This window comes from Petaurus breviceps, unplaced genomic scaffold, assembly GCF_028583685.1.
Source record: "Petaurus breviceps papuanus isolate PSGF00001 unplaced genomic scaffold, PetGlider_PUasm1.0 118, whole genome shotgun sequence".
NCBI classification, from domain to species: Eukaryota; Metazoa; Chordata; class Mammalia; order Diprotodontia; family Petauridae; genus Petaurus; species Petaurus breviceps.
Window position 1 is genome coordinate 22,395,215 of NW_027185616.1, and position 15,811 is coordinate 22,411,025.

Sequence of the window (15,811 nt, forward strand, 5' to 3'; positions counted from 1 at the left end):
TCTGTTTTAGGAGATGTGCATCATGGGCAGCACTCTGCTTCTTTTGTAGATGAAGGAGCCAGGGAGATCAGGTCAGAGCCTCTTTTCAAATGTTCTGCTTTTTCTAATACTCAAAAAGCTCCTCAATTGCCCCTTGGTCCTTAACTATTTCCAGCCATTGTCAGTTCTGGTTTGTCATATTCCTGAATTTTATCTTTTCTTTATATTCATGTTACTACAGATTAATATTTCAGTGGAGATAAGATAACAATAATATATTATGACTTTGGGGCGGCTAGGTGGCGCAGTGAGGAAAGCACCGGCCCCGGAGTCAGGAGGACCCGAGTTTGGTTCCTGCCTCAGACACTTAACACTCACACACACACACACACACACACACACACACACACACACACACACACAAAACCAGCCATGTAACCTTGGGCAAGTTAGTTAACCACAATTGCCCTCCAAAAGGCAAAAAAAAATGTTATGACTTCATAGTTGTGGTAATAATGGTCATAGTTAACATTCACATAGTCCTTCAAGGTTTTACAAAGTTCTCTCTATACATTATTTCCCTTGATCCTCACTCACAACAACTCTGTGAAGCAGGTGCTACTCTCATCATCCCCATTTTATGGATGAGGAAACTGAGATTGAGAGAGGTTAAATGACTTGCCTGGGTTTCCATATCAAGTTAGTTTCTGTGACAAGATTCAAGCATAAGTCTTCCTTACCTTAGATCCAGTCCTCTATGTGTTCTGCCATATAGTTACCGTACAACTTTTAGTCACGTCCAATTCTTGGCAAAGATACTGAAATCGTTTGCCATTTCCTTTTCCAGTTCATTTTACAGATGAGGAAACTGCGGCAAACAGTGTTCAGTGACTTGCCCAGGGTCACACAGCTAATGTGTCTGAGACCAGATTTGAACTCAGGAAGATGAGTCTTCCTGACTCCAGGCCTAGCACTCTATCTGCTGTGCCTCCTGCACCCAGAAAGTTCAAATGCCTTCATATGATAGACATTTGCTACATTCCTACCTAAAAATAAATGTTCTTTTCCTCCAATTCCCTTGAAACTCTCACTACTCCACTTCTACAAGCTGTTTATCTGTTTCATTCTGGTGCGCTGCTCAGCTTTGACAGGGCCACTGGGGAAAACTCTCTATTCAGCCTCATTCCCATGCACCCTGAATTGATGGACTGGATAATAATACCTAATACTTATATGTTATATCTGCTTCTTGCCTGTGGAATCATCATATATGAATGAGAAACAGCTATAGTTGCTTAAGTAACAGAAGGGGAAAGAGGCACTATAATGTAAGTCATTTGGGAGGGATTCAGAGATTAATTTTTTCGTATTAGTCTTTCTGACATGAATTCTGATGGTAGGAGCTCCATCCCATTTCTGTCTTTTTTCATCGTCGGGCCACCAAGCTTCTGAAAACTGATTACAAAGTACAAGGCGCCAAAGTCACTCATCATATTGGGATCACACTCTGGAAATTGCATGAGGGTTTAAAATAATAATGAAAAAAGTACTAGTGTGTGAAGGCTCTCAGAGCACTTTGCAAATAAGGAAAGAGTAGGAAAATTACATAGAAGGAAGGAAAAAAAGACTCAGAATTCTTTCTGCATTACAAATATCTGGTCATCTGAAGACTGGCAATGGGAGCAAGGAGGCGGTGCATCGGCTTGAGTACTAACCCTGGTGTCAGGGGGGCCTGAGTTCAAATGTGATCTCAGATACTTACTAACTGAGTGACCCTAGTGAGTGACCACTGAACCTCATCACCCCGCGCCCCCCCCCCCCTGCAAATAAAGACTGGCCATGAAGAAATGTGCATCTGTTGATTTGCAACTTTCTGTTACAATGGGTTGACATTTTGCCTATCAAAAAAGGAGGCTGACTTTTGTCATTCAATAAGTAGATTAGTGGTACAGTAGGACTTGTACTTCCAGGACTTGTAATCAAGGGTCTATGAGTTCAAATCCAGCCTTCCACACTTTCGAAGACCCTGTAAGAACCTGTGCAGGTCACTTAAATTCTCTATCTCAATTTCCTTATCTTTAAAAGGGGGGTAAAAGAGGTGGCACTGATCTCACAGGGTTGTTGTGAGGATCAAATATTTTATGTAGTTCAGCTGTTTCAGTCATGTTTGACTCTTTGTGATGCCATTTGGTTTTTTGTTTTTGTTGGGTCTTTTTTTGTGTTTTGTTTTTTTTAAAGATACTAAAGTGGTTTGCCATTTCCTTCTCCAGCTTATTTATAGATGAGGAAACAGAGGCTTAACAGGGTTAAGTAACTTGCCCAGGGTTAGACAACTAGTAAGAGTCTGAGACCAGATTTGAACTCCTGATGCCAGGGCTGACACTCTATCTACTGTGTAACCTAGCTGTAATGCTCTGTGAATCTTAAAATGTTCTAAAAATGTTTTACATATGTGTTCCTATGTGTGCATGTATGTATATGGATGGATGGATGGATGGACGGACGGATGGACGGATGGATGGAGGGATTTATGGATGGATGGACGGACGGACGGACGGACGGATGGACGGATGGACGGACGGATTTATGGATGGACGGACGGACGGACGGACGGATGGACGGATGGATGGATGGATGGATGGACGGACGGATGGATGGACGGACGGATGGATGGACAGATGATGATAGGCCAGACAAGGGGGAGTATTAGACTGAGGTCTTTGAAAGCAAGGATTGTATTTTGCTTCTTTTTGTATTCCCAAAACTTTGCACAATTCCTGGCATACAGTAGGCACTTAATAAATGTTCGTGGATAGAGAGCTCATCTCTAAGCCTACAAGACCTAGATTTAAATTCCACTGCTGATATTTATTGCCTATAGGATTTTGAGCAAATCATTTAACTTTTTGGTATTCCAAGAAACTCTCTAAATGATAAGTTGCCAACCATTTACTGATTTACATCATTAGGAGATATTTGTTTTTGGAGGGCGGAAAGCAGGGTAATTAGGGTTAAGTGACTTGCTCAAGGTCACATAGCTAGTAAGGGTCAAGTGAATGATGCTGAATTTGAACTCAGGTCCTCCTGACTCTAGGGCCGGTGCTCTATCCACTGCGCTACCTAGCCGCCCCCCCTGGTTGTTGTGAGGAACAAATGAGATGACAGTGAGCACAGTACTACCCGGCTCACAGTAAGGGCCGCATAAATATTAGCTATTATTGCCATGAGGAAGTACCTATTCTGTTATACACATGTATCATCCATTACATGAAGGAAGCACAACACAAGCTGGGGGGCGGCGTTTTCTGGGGATTCCTGCTGCCTCGGCTCATTCGGCCAAGTCCTGACCTTTTGCTTTTCACAGCATTGAAGATGAAGAAAGCTTTAACAGAGCAGACAGGCATTCCCCAAGGCTACATGGAGCAAAGGGGGGCAAGCTCACCTCCTAGGAACGGATCTATCACACAGGGACAACAGAGGAGCTTTTAAAAGCACATTGCTATTTTCCTGCTTGTAAATCCAGCAGCACTGTATCCTTTCCTCTGGGCTTTTTTTTTTTTTTAACAATCGGGGTTAAGTAACTTGCTCAAGGTTACACGACCAGTTATTTCTGGGTGTGGTGCTGAGTATCTGAGCCCAGATTTGATCCCCAGGTCATCCTGACACTGGAGCCGGTGCTCTTACTCGCTGTGCTACCTGGCCGCTCTTCCTCTGGGCTTTTCAAGAAACTGGCAAGTGAGTTTGGGATGTCATTAAAAGCCTATGTCATAGGGATGTCCAGTTTATTCTGATTATACTTGCATGCTCATAAGTATGAATTAGAGCCCTATGGCAGAGTGAGAGGCAACAAGGGCAGTTATGGGATGGTAATGTGGCACAGTGAATACAGTCTGGAGTCAGGAGGACCTGAGTTCAAATCCAGACTCAGAAACTTAACACTTACTAGCTGGTGTGTGACGTTGGGCAGATTACTCAATCCCAACTTCCCTGCCCTCCCCCCTCCAAAAAAAAAAAAGGACAAAGGCAGTGCCAATACATGAAGAGAGAAAATAAATCATAGGGCACTAAGAGAAAGCTTAGATAGAGACCAAAGAATCCCCAAAAATCATACTTTGCACTGGGCAGAGGTTTGTCGTTTCCCCCGCAGGGGTTATTCTGTTCATGATCTTGTTTGTTTCTCATGACAATTTAGTGAAGAAGGTTAAGAAAGGTATTATTAAATAGAGCTAAAAGTGGTTAAGAGATTTAAGTGACTTGGTCTTATACAAATTGGGAAACAGTTGGGGCCAGATTGGGGTCTTGCAAGGCTTTTTGGGTACTCTTTTCCTGTGGAATAGATTATTTTGAGGGAGGGGTATATAATGGTAAAGGCAGCTAGATGATGAATCAAGAAGACTCATCTTCCTCAGTCCAAATATCAGACACTTACTAGCTGTGTGACCCTGGGCAAGTCACTTGTTTGCCTCAGTTTCCTCATCTGTAAAAGGAGCTTGAGAAGGAAATGACAAACCACTTCAGTATCTTTGCCAAGAAAACCCCAAATGGGGTCACAAAATGTGTGAGGGAAGGAATTTAATGACAACAAGTAAAATAGTCCCTTTTGACTTTGTATGCATAGTAGGCATTTGATGAATGCTTATAGGAGGAAACCACGAGACCAAAACACCCAAGTGACTCCGGAATACCTCACTGATGTTGTGCTGATACATGGCAGCTAACATAATTGACATTCATTCAGTTTTTTACATGCATGACTTCATTGGAGCCACCATACTCCCAACTACTGCTATCCCCATTTTTAACATGAGTGCTGTTGTTGTTTAGTGATTTCAGTTGGGTCTGATGATCTGTGACCCCATTTGGAACTTTCTTGGCAAAGATACTGGAATGGTTTGCCATTTCCTTCTCTAGCTCATTTTATATGTGAGGAACCTGAGGCCAACAGGTTTTTGCACAGGGTCACAGAGAGCTAGTAAGTGTCTGAGGCCAGATTTGAACTCAGATCCTCCTGATTCCAGGGCTGATACTCTATTCACTGTGCAAAGAAGCTGACCTAACATGAGTAAGACAGACTTAGAGATTAAGTGACTTTCCAATAGTTACACAGCTAAAAGTACCAGAGGCAAGTTCTGAACTCGGGTCTTGATGGCTTCAAATTTCACACTCTCTCCATTATGGCATGTTGCCTCTACACTGATATACTGAGATAAATAGTCTGGCATAGGAGGGTCCAGGAATCATCTTTTAGCTAATCCTGACAACTATAAAGTCATTTTTAAACTCTTCTATCTAGACTGTTTTTTTTGTATTGTAAGAAAACCCCCTATCAATTCTGTGGTCATCCTAGGTTCTATGAATTTTCCTGACTTTCCATTATCCACAAAGATATGAGGACAAGAACCATTTAAAATTTATACTGAAACTGAATTTCCTTGGAATAGAATTATGATTTGATTAAATTTCCTGCAGTAAATAATCTGTCATTTAAAACAAGCTCTCCAGGGGACAATTCTAAGCTGGAATCTAAATGGAAACAGTCCCAAACCATTTCCATAGAAATGAAACCTCATTTGGCCTTCTAGGCCCTAACTGGGGCTACTCAATTTTACTTCTGACAGGCTTTTGAGCATATTTGCAGGGATGCTGAGAAACTTATATTTTCTGTTAGACTTATCACCAGTTATTGGTGCTGGCATTGGAAAATCATTAGCATTGAGCAAGAAAAAAATCGATGCTGCTGGTGTGAGGCATGACATTACAAGCTCATCATTTTTTCAGCTTTTTCAGGCAGAGTAACATGGAAGATAAAACATGGCCAGTCACTGAATTATAGAGGAATTCCCAGGACAATCTCGGGGAGAATAGAAGCAACAGTCAAGACATTGAGGCCCAAGCCCAGATTGAGTTTTTTGTATAGGAATTTTATAGACTGCATGTCTGTTTCCCATATGCACTTAAGGCTGATATTTCTTGATCTTTACTCTTCTCCCCAACTTTTTCATCCCTAAATGGAAAACTGCTGAAATGTTTCATTAGGCCGATGGAAAGCAGAAGATAAAAGTATGTGATTTAGAGTAGGGAAGACTTGGATTCAAATTTTGCCTGTGATACTTACTGTATGATCATGGACAAATCATTTAACTTCTCTGAGACTTAGTTTCCTCATCTGTAAATTGACACCAGTAATATTTATACTACCCGCTTCACAGAGCTGCTGTGAGGCTCAAAAGAAATAAAATATAAAAGCACAAATGTCCTTAAGCCCCCATGTTTTTTTGTGATTTCTCAGCAGGGGATCTTGCATGACAGAAGTAACTCTCATACACATTTGAGGTATCCTACTTTTTCTGTACTTTGTATTTGATCTTTCTGAATAAGTCAAATGTGAATGGAACAAATAAGTCATTATATTTCCTTCGCCACAATGGCTTTATCTGAACCCTTACAGATGGCAAACTTTATGAGGCAGAAACCATGTCATATTTAAATGGTGTAACTTCCTCAATACATATCACAATTATTCTGAACATAATAGGTGCTTAATAAATGTTTATTAAATTAAGCTAAATCCCTGGATTTGGTTCTAAACTGGTCTGGCCTTAGAGTCCTACTCAGGGAGAAAGAACGTCCAATATTAGTCATCCCAGGATTTCTGCAATGGGCTTTGGTCAGTTTTAAACTCCTTAGGATAGATGAGATTAGGTTTGATTTTCTCTTCCCATTCACTGACCAGAATGAGCATTCTTGGTTGCAGATTATTTGCAGTTGAATTCAGCCCTGCACCCTTGAGGTGACACAGTAGATCTCAGGGTCTGTTGAACAGGAGACTGAATTCTTAGAACTGTATTCACTGCATCTGTGTCCCTGTGATCTTTCTCACTGGATTAAGATATAGGCGAAGCATTGCTATTTTTCCTCTATCAGAGGCTATTTCTAACCATTCTATGGCAATGGTGCAATGTCTAGAAGAGGCTGTAAACAATGGTTCATCAATCGACCACATGACAACATGGAAACTGCTAAAAGAAGTTTCCAGCCTTACCTGGACACCAATTTTTCGACTTCATTTCAATGCTGTGTGGCACGTTAACTTTGTTCCTCCTGTCATTGAGGACATTTGACACTGGACACTAATGATTCACCATTGGGAAGCAAAGTGAAATCCCAAAGCTAAAATCAGGCTAACTGATGTGTGAAGGGCACCTCTTTTGCTACTTGAATTTATTTGTCTTATTCTCATTGATGTGTCTGGATGACAGCTTCAGCAGAGTCATGATTCTTTAAGTACTACTACAAATATTTTATGAAAAAGACTGCACAAGTAAGATCACTGCAAGTTCAAAGGAAAATGGAAGGAACTAGCGGTGCATCTAGGAGATTACAAGCGCAACCAGCACAACACACAGCATTCACAACAGTGCCAGGCTAGACCTTGCTGGTGCCTGCCAGGAGGTGGGGCCAGGAGAGCTCCCCCTGCTCCCTGGCTACCTCCAAAGGCTCCCTTTCTCTCCCACCCAGATCACTCTCATGCTTGCCTTCTGTTTGGACTCCTGGACATATATCCTGCTGCTCATGCCTCTCATGGGGCAAACTTCCTGATGTCTCACAGGATACAACATTACCTTCCAGACCTTGACAGACAACTTTGAACCTTCTAGTCACCTGCCTTCCATAGCAGACCTGTCCCCTTCCACTTATTTCCTACCTAGGCTCATTCCTCAAAGGTTAACATAGTCTCAACCACTATCACTCTCCTTTTTCCAGTAATACTGAACCTCCATTTACCAAAAAGCAGATCTCCCTGCCAGTCCCAGCTTTCCACTCCATCATTCCTGCCCACCTCAATCCTAAGTCCCCAATATCCCACTTTAGATCTCCCTGCTCCTTTCTTTTGTATCCTCTAGAACAGGACTTCTTAAATCTTTTCCACTCAAAACTTGGTTTTGGCAGAGTTAGTTGGCATTATGTGGCCTGAGGGCATGCCCAGAGCAAAGTGCACATGCTTTGTGTTCAGAATCAAGGCTGCCGTGATGTTGTGTGATGCTCTCTGCAAGCACTACCAGAAACACTTCAGATTCATTACACATTTGATTTTTTTTCTTGCTTTTTGGAGGGCAATTGGGGTTAAGTGACTTGCCCAAAGTCACATGGCTAGCAATTGTGTCAAGTGTCTGAGGCTGGATTTGAACTCAGGTCCTCCTGACTCCAGGGCTGGTGCTCTATTCACTATGCCAACTAACTGCCCTATGCATTTGATTTTGAATTAATTTTTGGTCATTGCATGTTCAGAAACCTTTTACTGTAGCCAAATTTATTGAGACCCCATATAGGGTTGTGACCCACAGTTTAAGAAGCATTTGAATGCCTGCTCCATAATTAACAAAGTTCCCCTCATCTTAAACTTCTCTTTCAGACTTTCCATCTTCTAGCACTCCCTAATACATGGTTCCCTCCAGTTAACGGAATCTCTGGCCACTCTTCCAATATATATTTTTTTCATATGTCTCTGCTTATTGGTCACTGAGGAAAAGTAGTAGATGCTTCCCATTGCTCCTTCCAGACTCTCTCTCTACCACTATCACTCCACATCATCTTTTCCAAAATTCATACCATCCAAATTTTATTACCCAATCCAGATTCTGGTGGCTGTTAATACTGTCATGGCATCATTCTTTTTCCTTCTTCAGTGAGTTTAGTGCCTAGTTCACAGTCTTCCTTTTGATTCCAACTCCTGTCTTCATACTAGAAGCTTTCAGGATACATTTGACACCCTCAATACTCCAATTTTTTATTTCCCCAATCACCTCAGCTCCTATGACCTCTTCTATTCAACCTCAGCTACAGACAAGGGTGACAAAAACATTACCAATATGTTTCACTTCCATGTCCGTCAGCTCCCAAATTCCTTCATTTGATCATCCCACCATTCCATACTCTTTATGATCCCCAGTTTTCTTCTTCATCTTCACTGTGAACACCAATACATGCGTCCCTCCGTAGTTTTCCAGGCCACCGTGCTTGCTCTGGCTACATTTTCTTCCTTTCTTGAATTGGCCCCTTGGTGAACCAGTTCAGTTTATATTGTCTTCTATTCTCCAATCTCTTGCCCAAGTGCTTATCACATTTTTCCAAGCTCCAAGCCTATATTAACACCACCATCTTCCTCCTTTGCTGTGATGTACGTCTAGTCTAGATAGTATGTTTAGTAAGTATGGTGCTGACCACACCTAGAGGAAATCATGAAGCTGTACTAAATAGGCAAACTGCAAATTTATGTTACCTAATCTCAAGTAGGCCCTTACTGCAAGGCAATCATTTTACTTCTCCCTAACTGGTTATCTATCCAACTCACTAATGTGCTGTGCTAAATCTTCCTTTTGATTCTTTAAACCTCCCAGAGAACCCCTTCCACATACTCTCATAGGTTAGGATTTCACTTCTAGGTTCATCAAAAAAAGTTGAGGCCATTTGCCCAGACTTTCCTTTTCTCTCTTCTCCATTTTATACCCTCCTGGCATCACCACTCACTGTCTCTCATCTTTCTTCGATCTCCAATAATGAGGTGGTCCTTCTCTTTGCTGAGTTCAGCCTCACTATGTACAACTTTGATCCCATTTATTGCCAGCATATTGCCAATATTATCCCCGAATGCTGTCATCTTCATTTTTCTCCCTATCTGCTGGCTTCTCTCCTGATCCATACAAATATTCCCATGTGACTGCCATCCCTAAAAACCACCCTCATAGCTGACCAGTGTAGTTATCTGGACAAATGGGTAGCCTACTCTACAAAAAGTCCAGACCATGTTCTTCAAACCCCTGACAGGAGGTAGATGGGAAATACAGGGAGAAGTAGTCTCCATAGGAGGGAAGTCTCAGTTATGAGACATAGAAATGGCCACTCAGGGCCCCATGATGGAGCATGGACAGTCAGTTATATCATATGGGCTTGTGAAGGGCTGCCAGAGGTAAAACATATACTACATCACCAGGTTACCATTGGTAGAAAGGGCCACTCATCCCATCCCTTTTAGAGTTTGATCCAGAGTCCTATTCACTTACCAATTCCTTCTTTTTCATGCACTCCATGAGTATTATGAAAAGATGCTGAGCTTGAGTTCGAGTATAGGTGAACGTTTTCTGGATGGTCACTAGCAACTGGTCCCTCAAAGATTCATTAATGAGGCTGAAAAAAAAAGAAACATCACTAAAACACACATACAACATCAAATTTATGGTCATGAATAAAGAGTTAAAAGATTAGCTCCTTTTTTCAAGGGCTATAGAAGGGTAAAAATATAGATTTGGAGAAGGACACAGTGAAGGGAAAAGCCAATTTGTTGGGTGGAAAAAAATGTGCTGTCTTTGAAGCAACAGTTTTTCACCTCTGAGATTTGATTTCAAATCCAGTCTGTCCATGGGTTGACAGTAAACCATTTTAGGCTTCCAGCTATGAGGATTTCTAAACAAAAGCTAGCATGGGGATTTTCCATTTGGATTCTGATTTCAGCTGGGATCTCTGCTTGAGTTGAACATGCCAATGTGCCAGCTGGGCTAGGGAAACTTGTTTTTTATGTTTTTTTTTTGAAAAGTCATAATGCTTATGCCTAACAAGAACCTTTTGGTGATAGATTATGGTAGTGCCTAAAGTTGTTTAAATGAAGAACAAAGGTATTTGTCAGACAGGCCCTTGGCAAAGTTGTTTGCAGGCACTTTTAATATGGGATCTATAAGCTTTTTTTAAAAATTATAACTACTACAATTGTATTGATTTCCTTTGTAATTCTGTATATTTTATTTTATGCATTAAAAATGATTTTGATAGGGTGGCCAGGTAGCACAGCGAGTAAGAGCACCGGCTCCAGTGTCGGGATGACCTGGGGATCGAATCCGGGCTCAGACAATTAGCACCCACCCAGAAACACCTGGCTGTGTAACCTTGAGCAAGTTACTTAGCCCCAATTACTTAGGGGCAGCCAGGTGGCTCAGCGAGTAAGAGCACTGGCTCCAGTGTCAGGATGACCTGGGGATCTAATCCCAGGCTCAGATATTCAGCACCACACGCAGAAATAACTGGCCGTGTAACCTTGAGCAAGTTACTTAACCCCAATTGCTTTAAAAAAAAACAAATGATTTTGAGAAGGGGTCTAGTCTTCACCAGCATGCCAAAGGGGCAATGACAGAAAAAGATTAAGAAGTCCAGGTTTAAAAGGGTATTTGCTTTGTTTCCCCAACCCCAAATCCTTCACTGTTCCCTTCTCAGTCCTTTCTATACAACTTAAGCAACATGCCCCTCTCCCCTAGAGATTTCCATACCCTTTCCTTAGGTTTTAGAACTCCCAGGAAAAGGTTCTGACAAAAATAATTTACACCATTATGGGAATTTAATCAATGTTTAGTTCCCCCTGGAGCAGTTGTATTTTAAGCTTTGACTCTAATTATGAAATAGGAAGACAGGTCTTTCCCCCCCAAGATGGCATAGAAAGTGAAACAGCTGACCCCTCCAATACAGAAGTCATGTGATGGGCCTTGAAGGCCAAAAAGGCTGTGCTGAAGGGAGAGCCCAGGCACAAAAAGAAGGAAATTTTAAAGTGTCTCATCTTTCTGGTGACCAACTAAGACACTTCTGTTTCAGATAGGCTTTTGCAAAAATACCCCTAGGATAAACAAGCTGGAGTACATGCTATCTAGTTTCCTTTGGTCTACTATGAAATAGACTCAGGATACCACCACCTTGTATACATTGTGGACATCAGGGTCAACAAATATCACATCAAGCAGATTGTGAAGAAGTGATGTGATAAAGCTATGTCCTAATTCAAATCTTGAATGCGAATGACTACAGGGAACTTGCTACCCATATTGTCATATTTTCATGAAATATTTCTGATTCAATCCAGTTAGAATAGCCATTCCTGCAGGCAGATTTAAAAAAAAAATTCCATCTCAAAATTTGTTTTCCTTTGTCTTCCTGCTTAACCCTAAGAATGACAGAAAGGTAGGTCCAGCAGACAGAAAAAATCTAATTCAACCTCCAAACTTTGCAGATGAGGAATCTGAAGCCATGAGACAGAAAATGACTTGTCTGAGGTCAAGTAGGTAGTTCACAGCAGATGTAGGACTAGATTCCAGGAACCCTGATTCCTATTCCCATGCTCTTTCCTATTCCCAATTATTATTGCTTGCCATTCCTATCTTTGTAAAACAAAAAATTGTGAGGTTCAAAACAAAGCTACCAAAGGTGGTTCAATGTATAGTCTTGGGCCTGGAGTGAGGAAGACCTGAGTTCAATATGGCCTCAGACACTGACTAGTTGTGCAACCCTGGGCAAGTCACTCAACTTTTATCTGCCTCAGTTTCCTCAACTGTAAAATGGGGATAATAATAGTGACTACTGGTTATTGTGATAACCAAATAAGATAATATTTATAATGTTATCAGGCAATACCTGACACTCAGCGAGTGCTATATAGATGTTAATTCTCTTTCCTTTCCTCCCTACTTCTATGTTCCCCTTCCATTCCCTTCCCCCAAAGTCACTCATAATTTTCAGAGAGACTCTAGAACATCTTAATCATACTGCAACATGCGACTCTTTGAGATGATGGTTTTCAAAGGCCAGTTAGCGGACACCTTCAAGGTGGCACAGGTGTACCTTTTCTAGTACAGACTGATGGGGACACTAGTACTGATGATACAGCCTCATCACTATACTTTGGATTTGCACCTTAGCAGGTTGTGCTTGCTATGTAAGGGCATCACAAGAAGTTCAGAGACTAGAATGGTCTGCCCACTGGTCGTTTATTCAATTCAACCGGGTCCTTGTTTTTGTCAGATCTATCAAGGGTTAAACTCAAACATAAACACTGATCAACAGTAATTCTTTTCTATACATTCCCTTCCCTTCCCTTGTATGCATGGATATCTCGATCATTTCTATCTGGCTCTCAGGATAGGGACAGGACAAACTTTTATAGGCCAAAGGTCATTCTTGCTACTGATTCTTCAAAACTATGAGACCAAGCAGAACTAGGAACGACTGCAGAAACCAACGGCCTCACTTTATTTCATGTTTTATTTTTTTGTTTTGGAGGCAACTGGGGATAAGTGACTTGCCCAAGGTCACACAGCCAGTTAAGTGTCTAGTGTCTGAGGTCAGATTTGAACTCAGGTCCTCCTAACTCTAGGGCCAGTGCTCTATTCACTGCACCACCTAGTTGCCCCAAACAGCTTCATTTTAAAAGAAGAGAAAACTGAGGACTACTGAGCAAATGACATCCTCAACACACACATATATGTATATGTATATATATATACACAAACATATATATTATACATACTTCTATAAATATCTGCATCTAGTTATATAGATATCTGTATCTATTTACAAACACATAAACATAAACACACTCACATAAATCTATATTAAACTACATGTTTCCAAATATCATTAAAATTTTTATATTATATTACATTATAGTATAATATTATTTGGGGCAACTAGGTGGTACAGTAGATAAAGTTCCAGGCCTGGAGTTAGGACGACCTCAGTTCAAATTCAGCCTCAGACACTTACCAGCTGTGTGACCCTGGGCAAGTCACTTAACCCTATTTACCTCAGTTTCCTCACCTGTAAAAGGTGCTGGAGAAGGAAATGGCAAACTGTTTCAGTATCTATGCCCAGAAAACTTCAAATGGGTCCATGAAGAATAGGACATAACTGAAACTAATGAAGAACATTATTATTTTAGCAGGGGATCAGGATAGGGAATGGACTTGTGATTTCACTGATATAGGTAATATAAGGAATTCTCAGAAGAAAGAACTTCTTACTAATGCAGGTTGGAACCTTCTCTTCAATTTCTAGTCTTAGAGAATGCCTAGATCATTGGGAGATTAAATGATTTACTCAGGGATCCTCACATGGCCACTATGCATCAGAGCAGTGACTTGAATTCTCCTCTTTCTCCACTACATCATTCTGCCTCTTGGTATCATTTTAATATATTGTGTTATAGTTCTCCCATTAGAGTGTGAACTTTTTGATAGGTGGGTTCATTTCCTTCATTGTATTTGTATCCCCAATGTCTGGCATTTAATATCACGCTCATTGATGGACTGATACTGTGAAAGTTCCCATGTAAAAAGCATATCTTATTTCTATTGAAATGGCTAAGGCATTGTGATTGGGCACATCTATTAAAGCACGAGCTCTCTCTCAAAATGTTTTTGATTCATGTGCTTTTCTGGGAAAACTGTTTGTGCCAACCACATCTCCACATTTGTTGACAGAAATATGAGTGAGACAGGAGGGCACTGGGCTGCATCAATGAGTAACAAATGGTAACAGCAGGGTGAAGAGTCTTAACAGGACTGCCAAGGCCACATGAATGATGGCGCTCCAGAAAGCACTGCGTATTAAAAGGGTGAGCGCCAACAGATGGCTCCTACCAGTTATGTCCCCTGGCCTTGTGAGTGGGGATTGAAACCAGAATATTATCATGAAGTCTCTGCATGTCTTTGCTAGTCAGGTCATAGAAAGCAGTCCACCTGTCCAAGACGACATGAAAAAGGACAGGTCTAATGAGAATGAGGCGGCAGGTGAAAGAGAAATCACATTTGCCTTGTCTCTCTCGCTGGTGTCTTTTTAAAATGAAAATCTACAGCTCCTGGACAAATCTAAGTGTATTTGCTACAGGAAGACTTTGCTTTTACTTAGATGAAGAAGAGGCTTTTAGTCTGATAGGATCACAGATTTGGAGCAGGGAGTGACACTGAAGGCCATCGAGTCTAATATCTCCTTTTTATAAATGAGGAATCTGAGACCCAGAGAGCTTTTGTATTCTCATGGATTGGTTGGGAAGGGACCTCAGAGGACTTCTAGTTCAAACCCCTCATTTTCCAAATGAGAAAACTGAGGTCATGGTTTTTATATTTTCATAGATTTGGAAATCGAAGGGACCTCATAAGTTATTATCTCTTCCAACTCCCTCATTCTACACATGAGAGAAGTAAAGAGACTTGCCCAAGGTTACACAGTCCTAAAACTCAGGACCTCTAACTCCAAATTCACATTAGTGAGGAAGAAATGAGGCAAAAGAGGCAAAGGAAACAGGGATAGCACAAATTTTTATTTTTACTGTTGATACTTCAGAACTATTTGCAAGGTCAAACTAGAAGGGACTATAGGAATTAAATAGTTCAATCCCTTCATTCTGCAGATGAGCAAGCTTTGAGCTAGTGAGGCAAGTGACTTGTCCTCTACAAATCAGTCTCCCTCATCCCTACATAGCCAATCAGTTGCCATCTTGCCATTCCTACCTCTATCACATCTCTCACATCTGACTATTCACACAATTATTTCCTTAGCTCAGGCTTTCATCACCTCAACAATTTCAATGGCCTCTCTACTCAAGTTCTTCCCCATGTCACTCTGACCTTACTATATTTGTCAAAAGCCACAAATAATTAGGAAACAGCTAGCACAGTGGATAGTGGAATGGTCCTGGAATCAGGAAGACCTGAGTTCAAATCTAGCCTTAGACACTTTTCAACTGTGTGTCCCTAGGCAAGTCATTTAACGCTCTATAGTCTCAGAATTCTCATCTGTAAAGTGGGGATAATAATAGCACCTGACAGCATTGTTGTGAAGTTCAAATAAGATATTTGTAAAACAACATATAAATGCAAGTTACAATTAACAATGATAAAGTCCTTTTCCTTAAGCTCAATTCATTCCACTATGGCAATTCCTTATTCAGCAAATTCCAGTGACTCCCTTTTGCCTCTAGGAGAAATTTAAACTCCTCTGTTTGGCTTTTGAAGCTCTTCAT

At 41.1% G+C, this 15,811-nt stretch overlaps 1 protein-coding gene and 1 long non-coding RNA gene across 2 annotated transcripts in view; one reads left to right on the forward strand and one right to left on the reverse strand.

Moving 5' to 3' along the window:
- TRPM3 (transient receptor potential cation channel subfamily M member 3) overlaps nt 1-15,811 on the reverse strand; it is a 732,143-nt gene that overhangs the window by 211,439 nt on the left and 504,893 nt on the right. The window contains 1 exon segment of the mRNA XM_069087002.1: nt 10,041-10,164. Coding sequence (XP_068943103.1) covers nt 10,041-10,164 — 124 coding nt within the window.
- LOC138160478 (uncharacterized) overlaps nt 1-15,811 on the forward strand; it is a 228,550-nt gene that overhangs the window by 64,113 nt on the left and 148,626 nt on the right. The window lies entirely within an intron of this gene.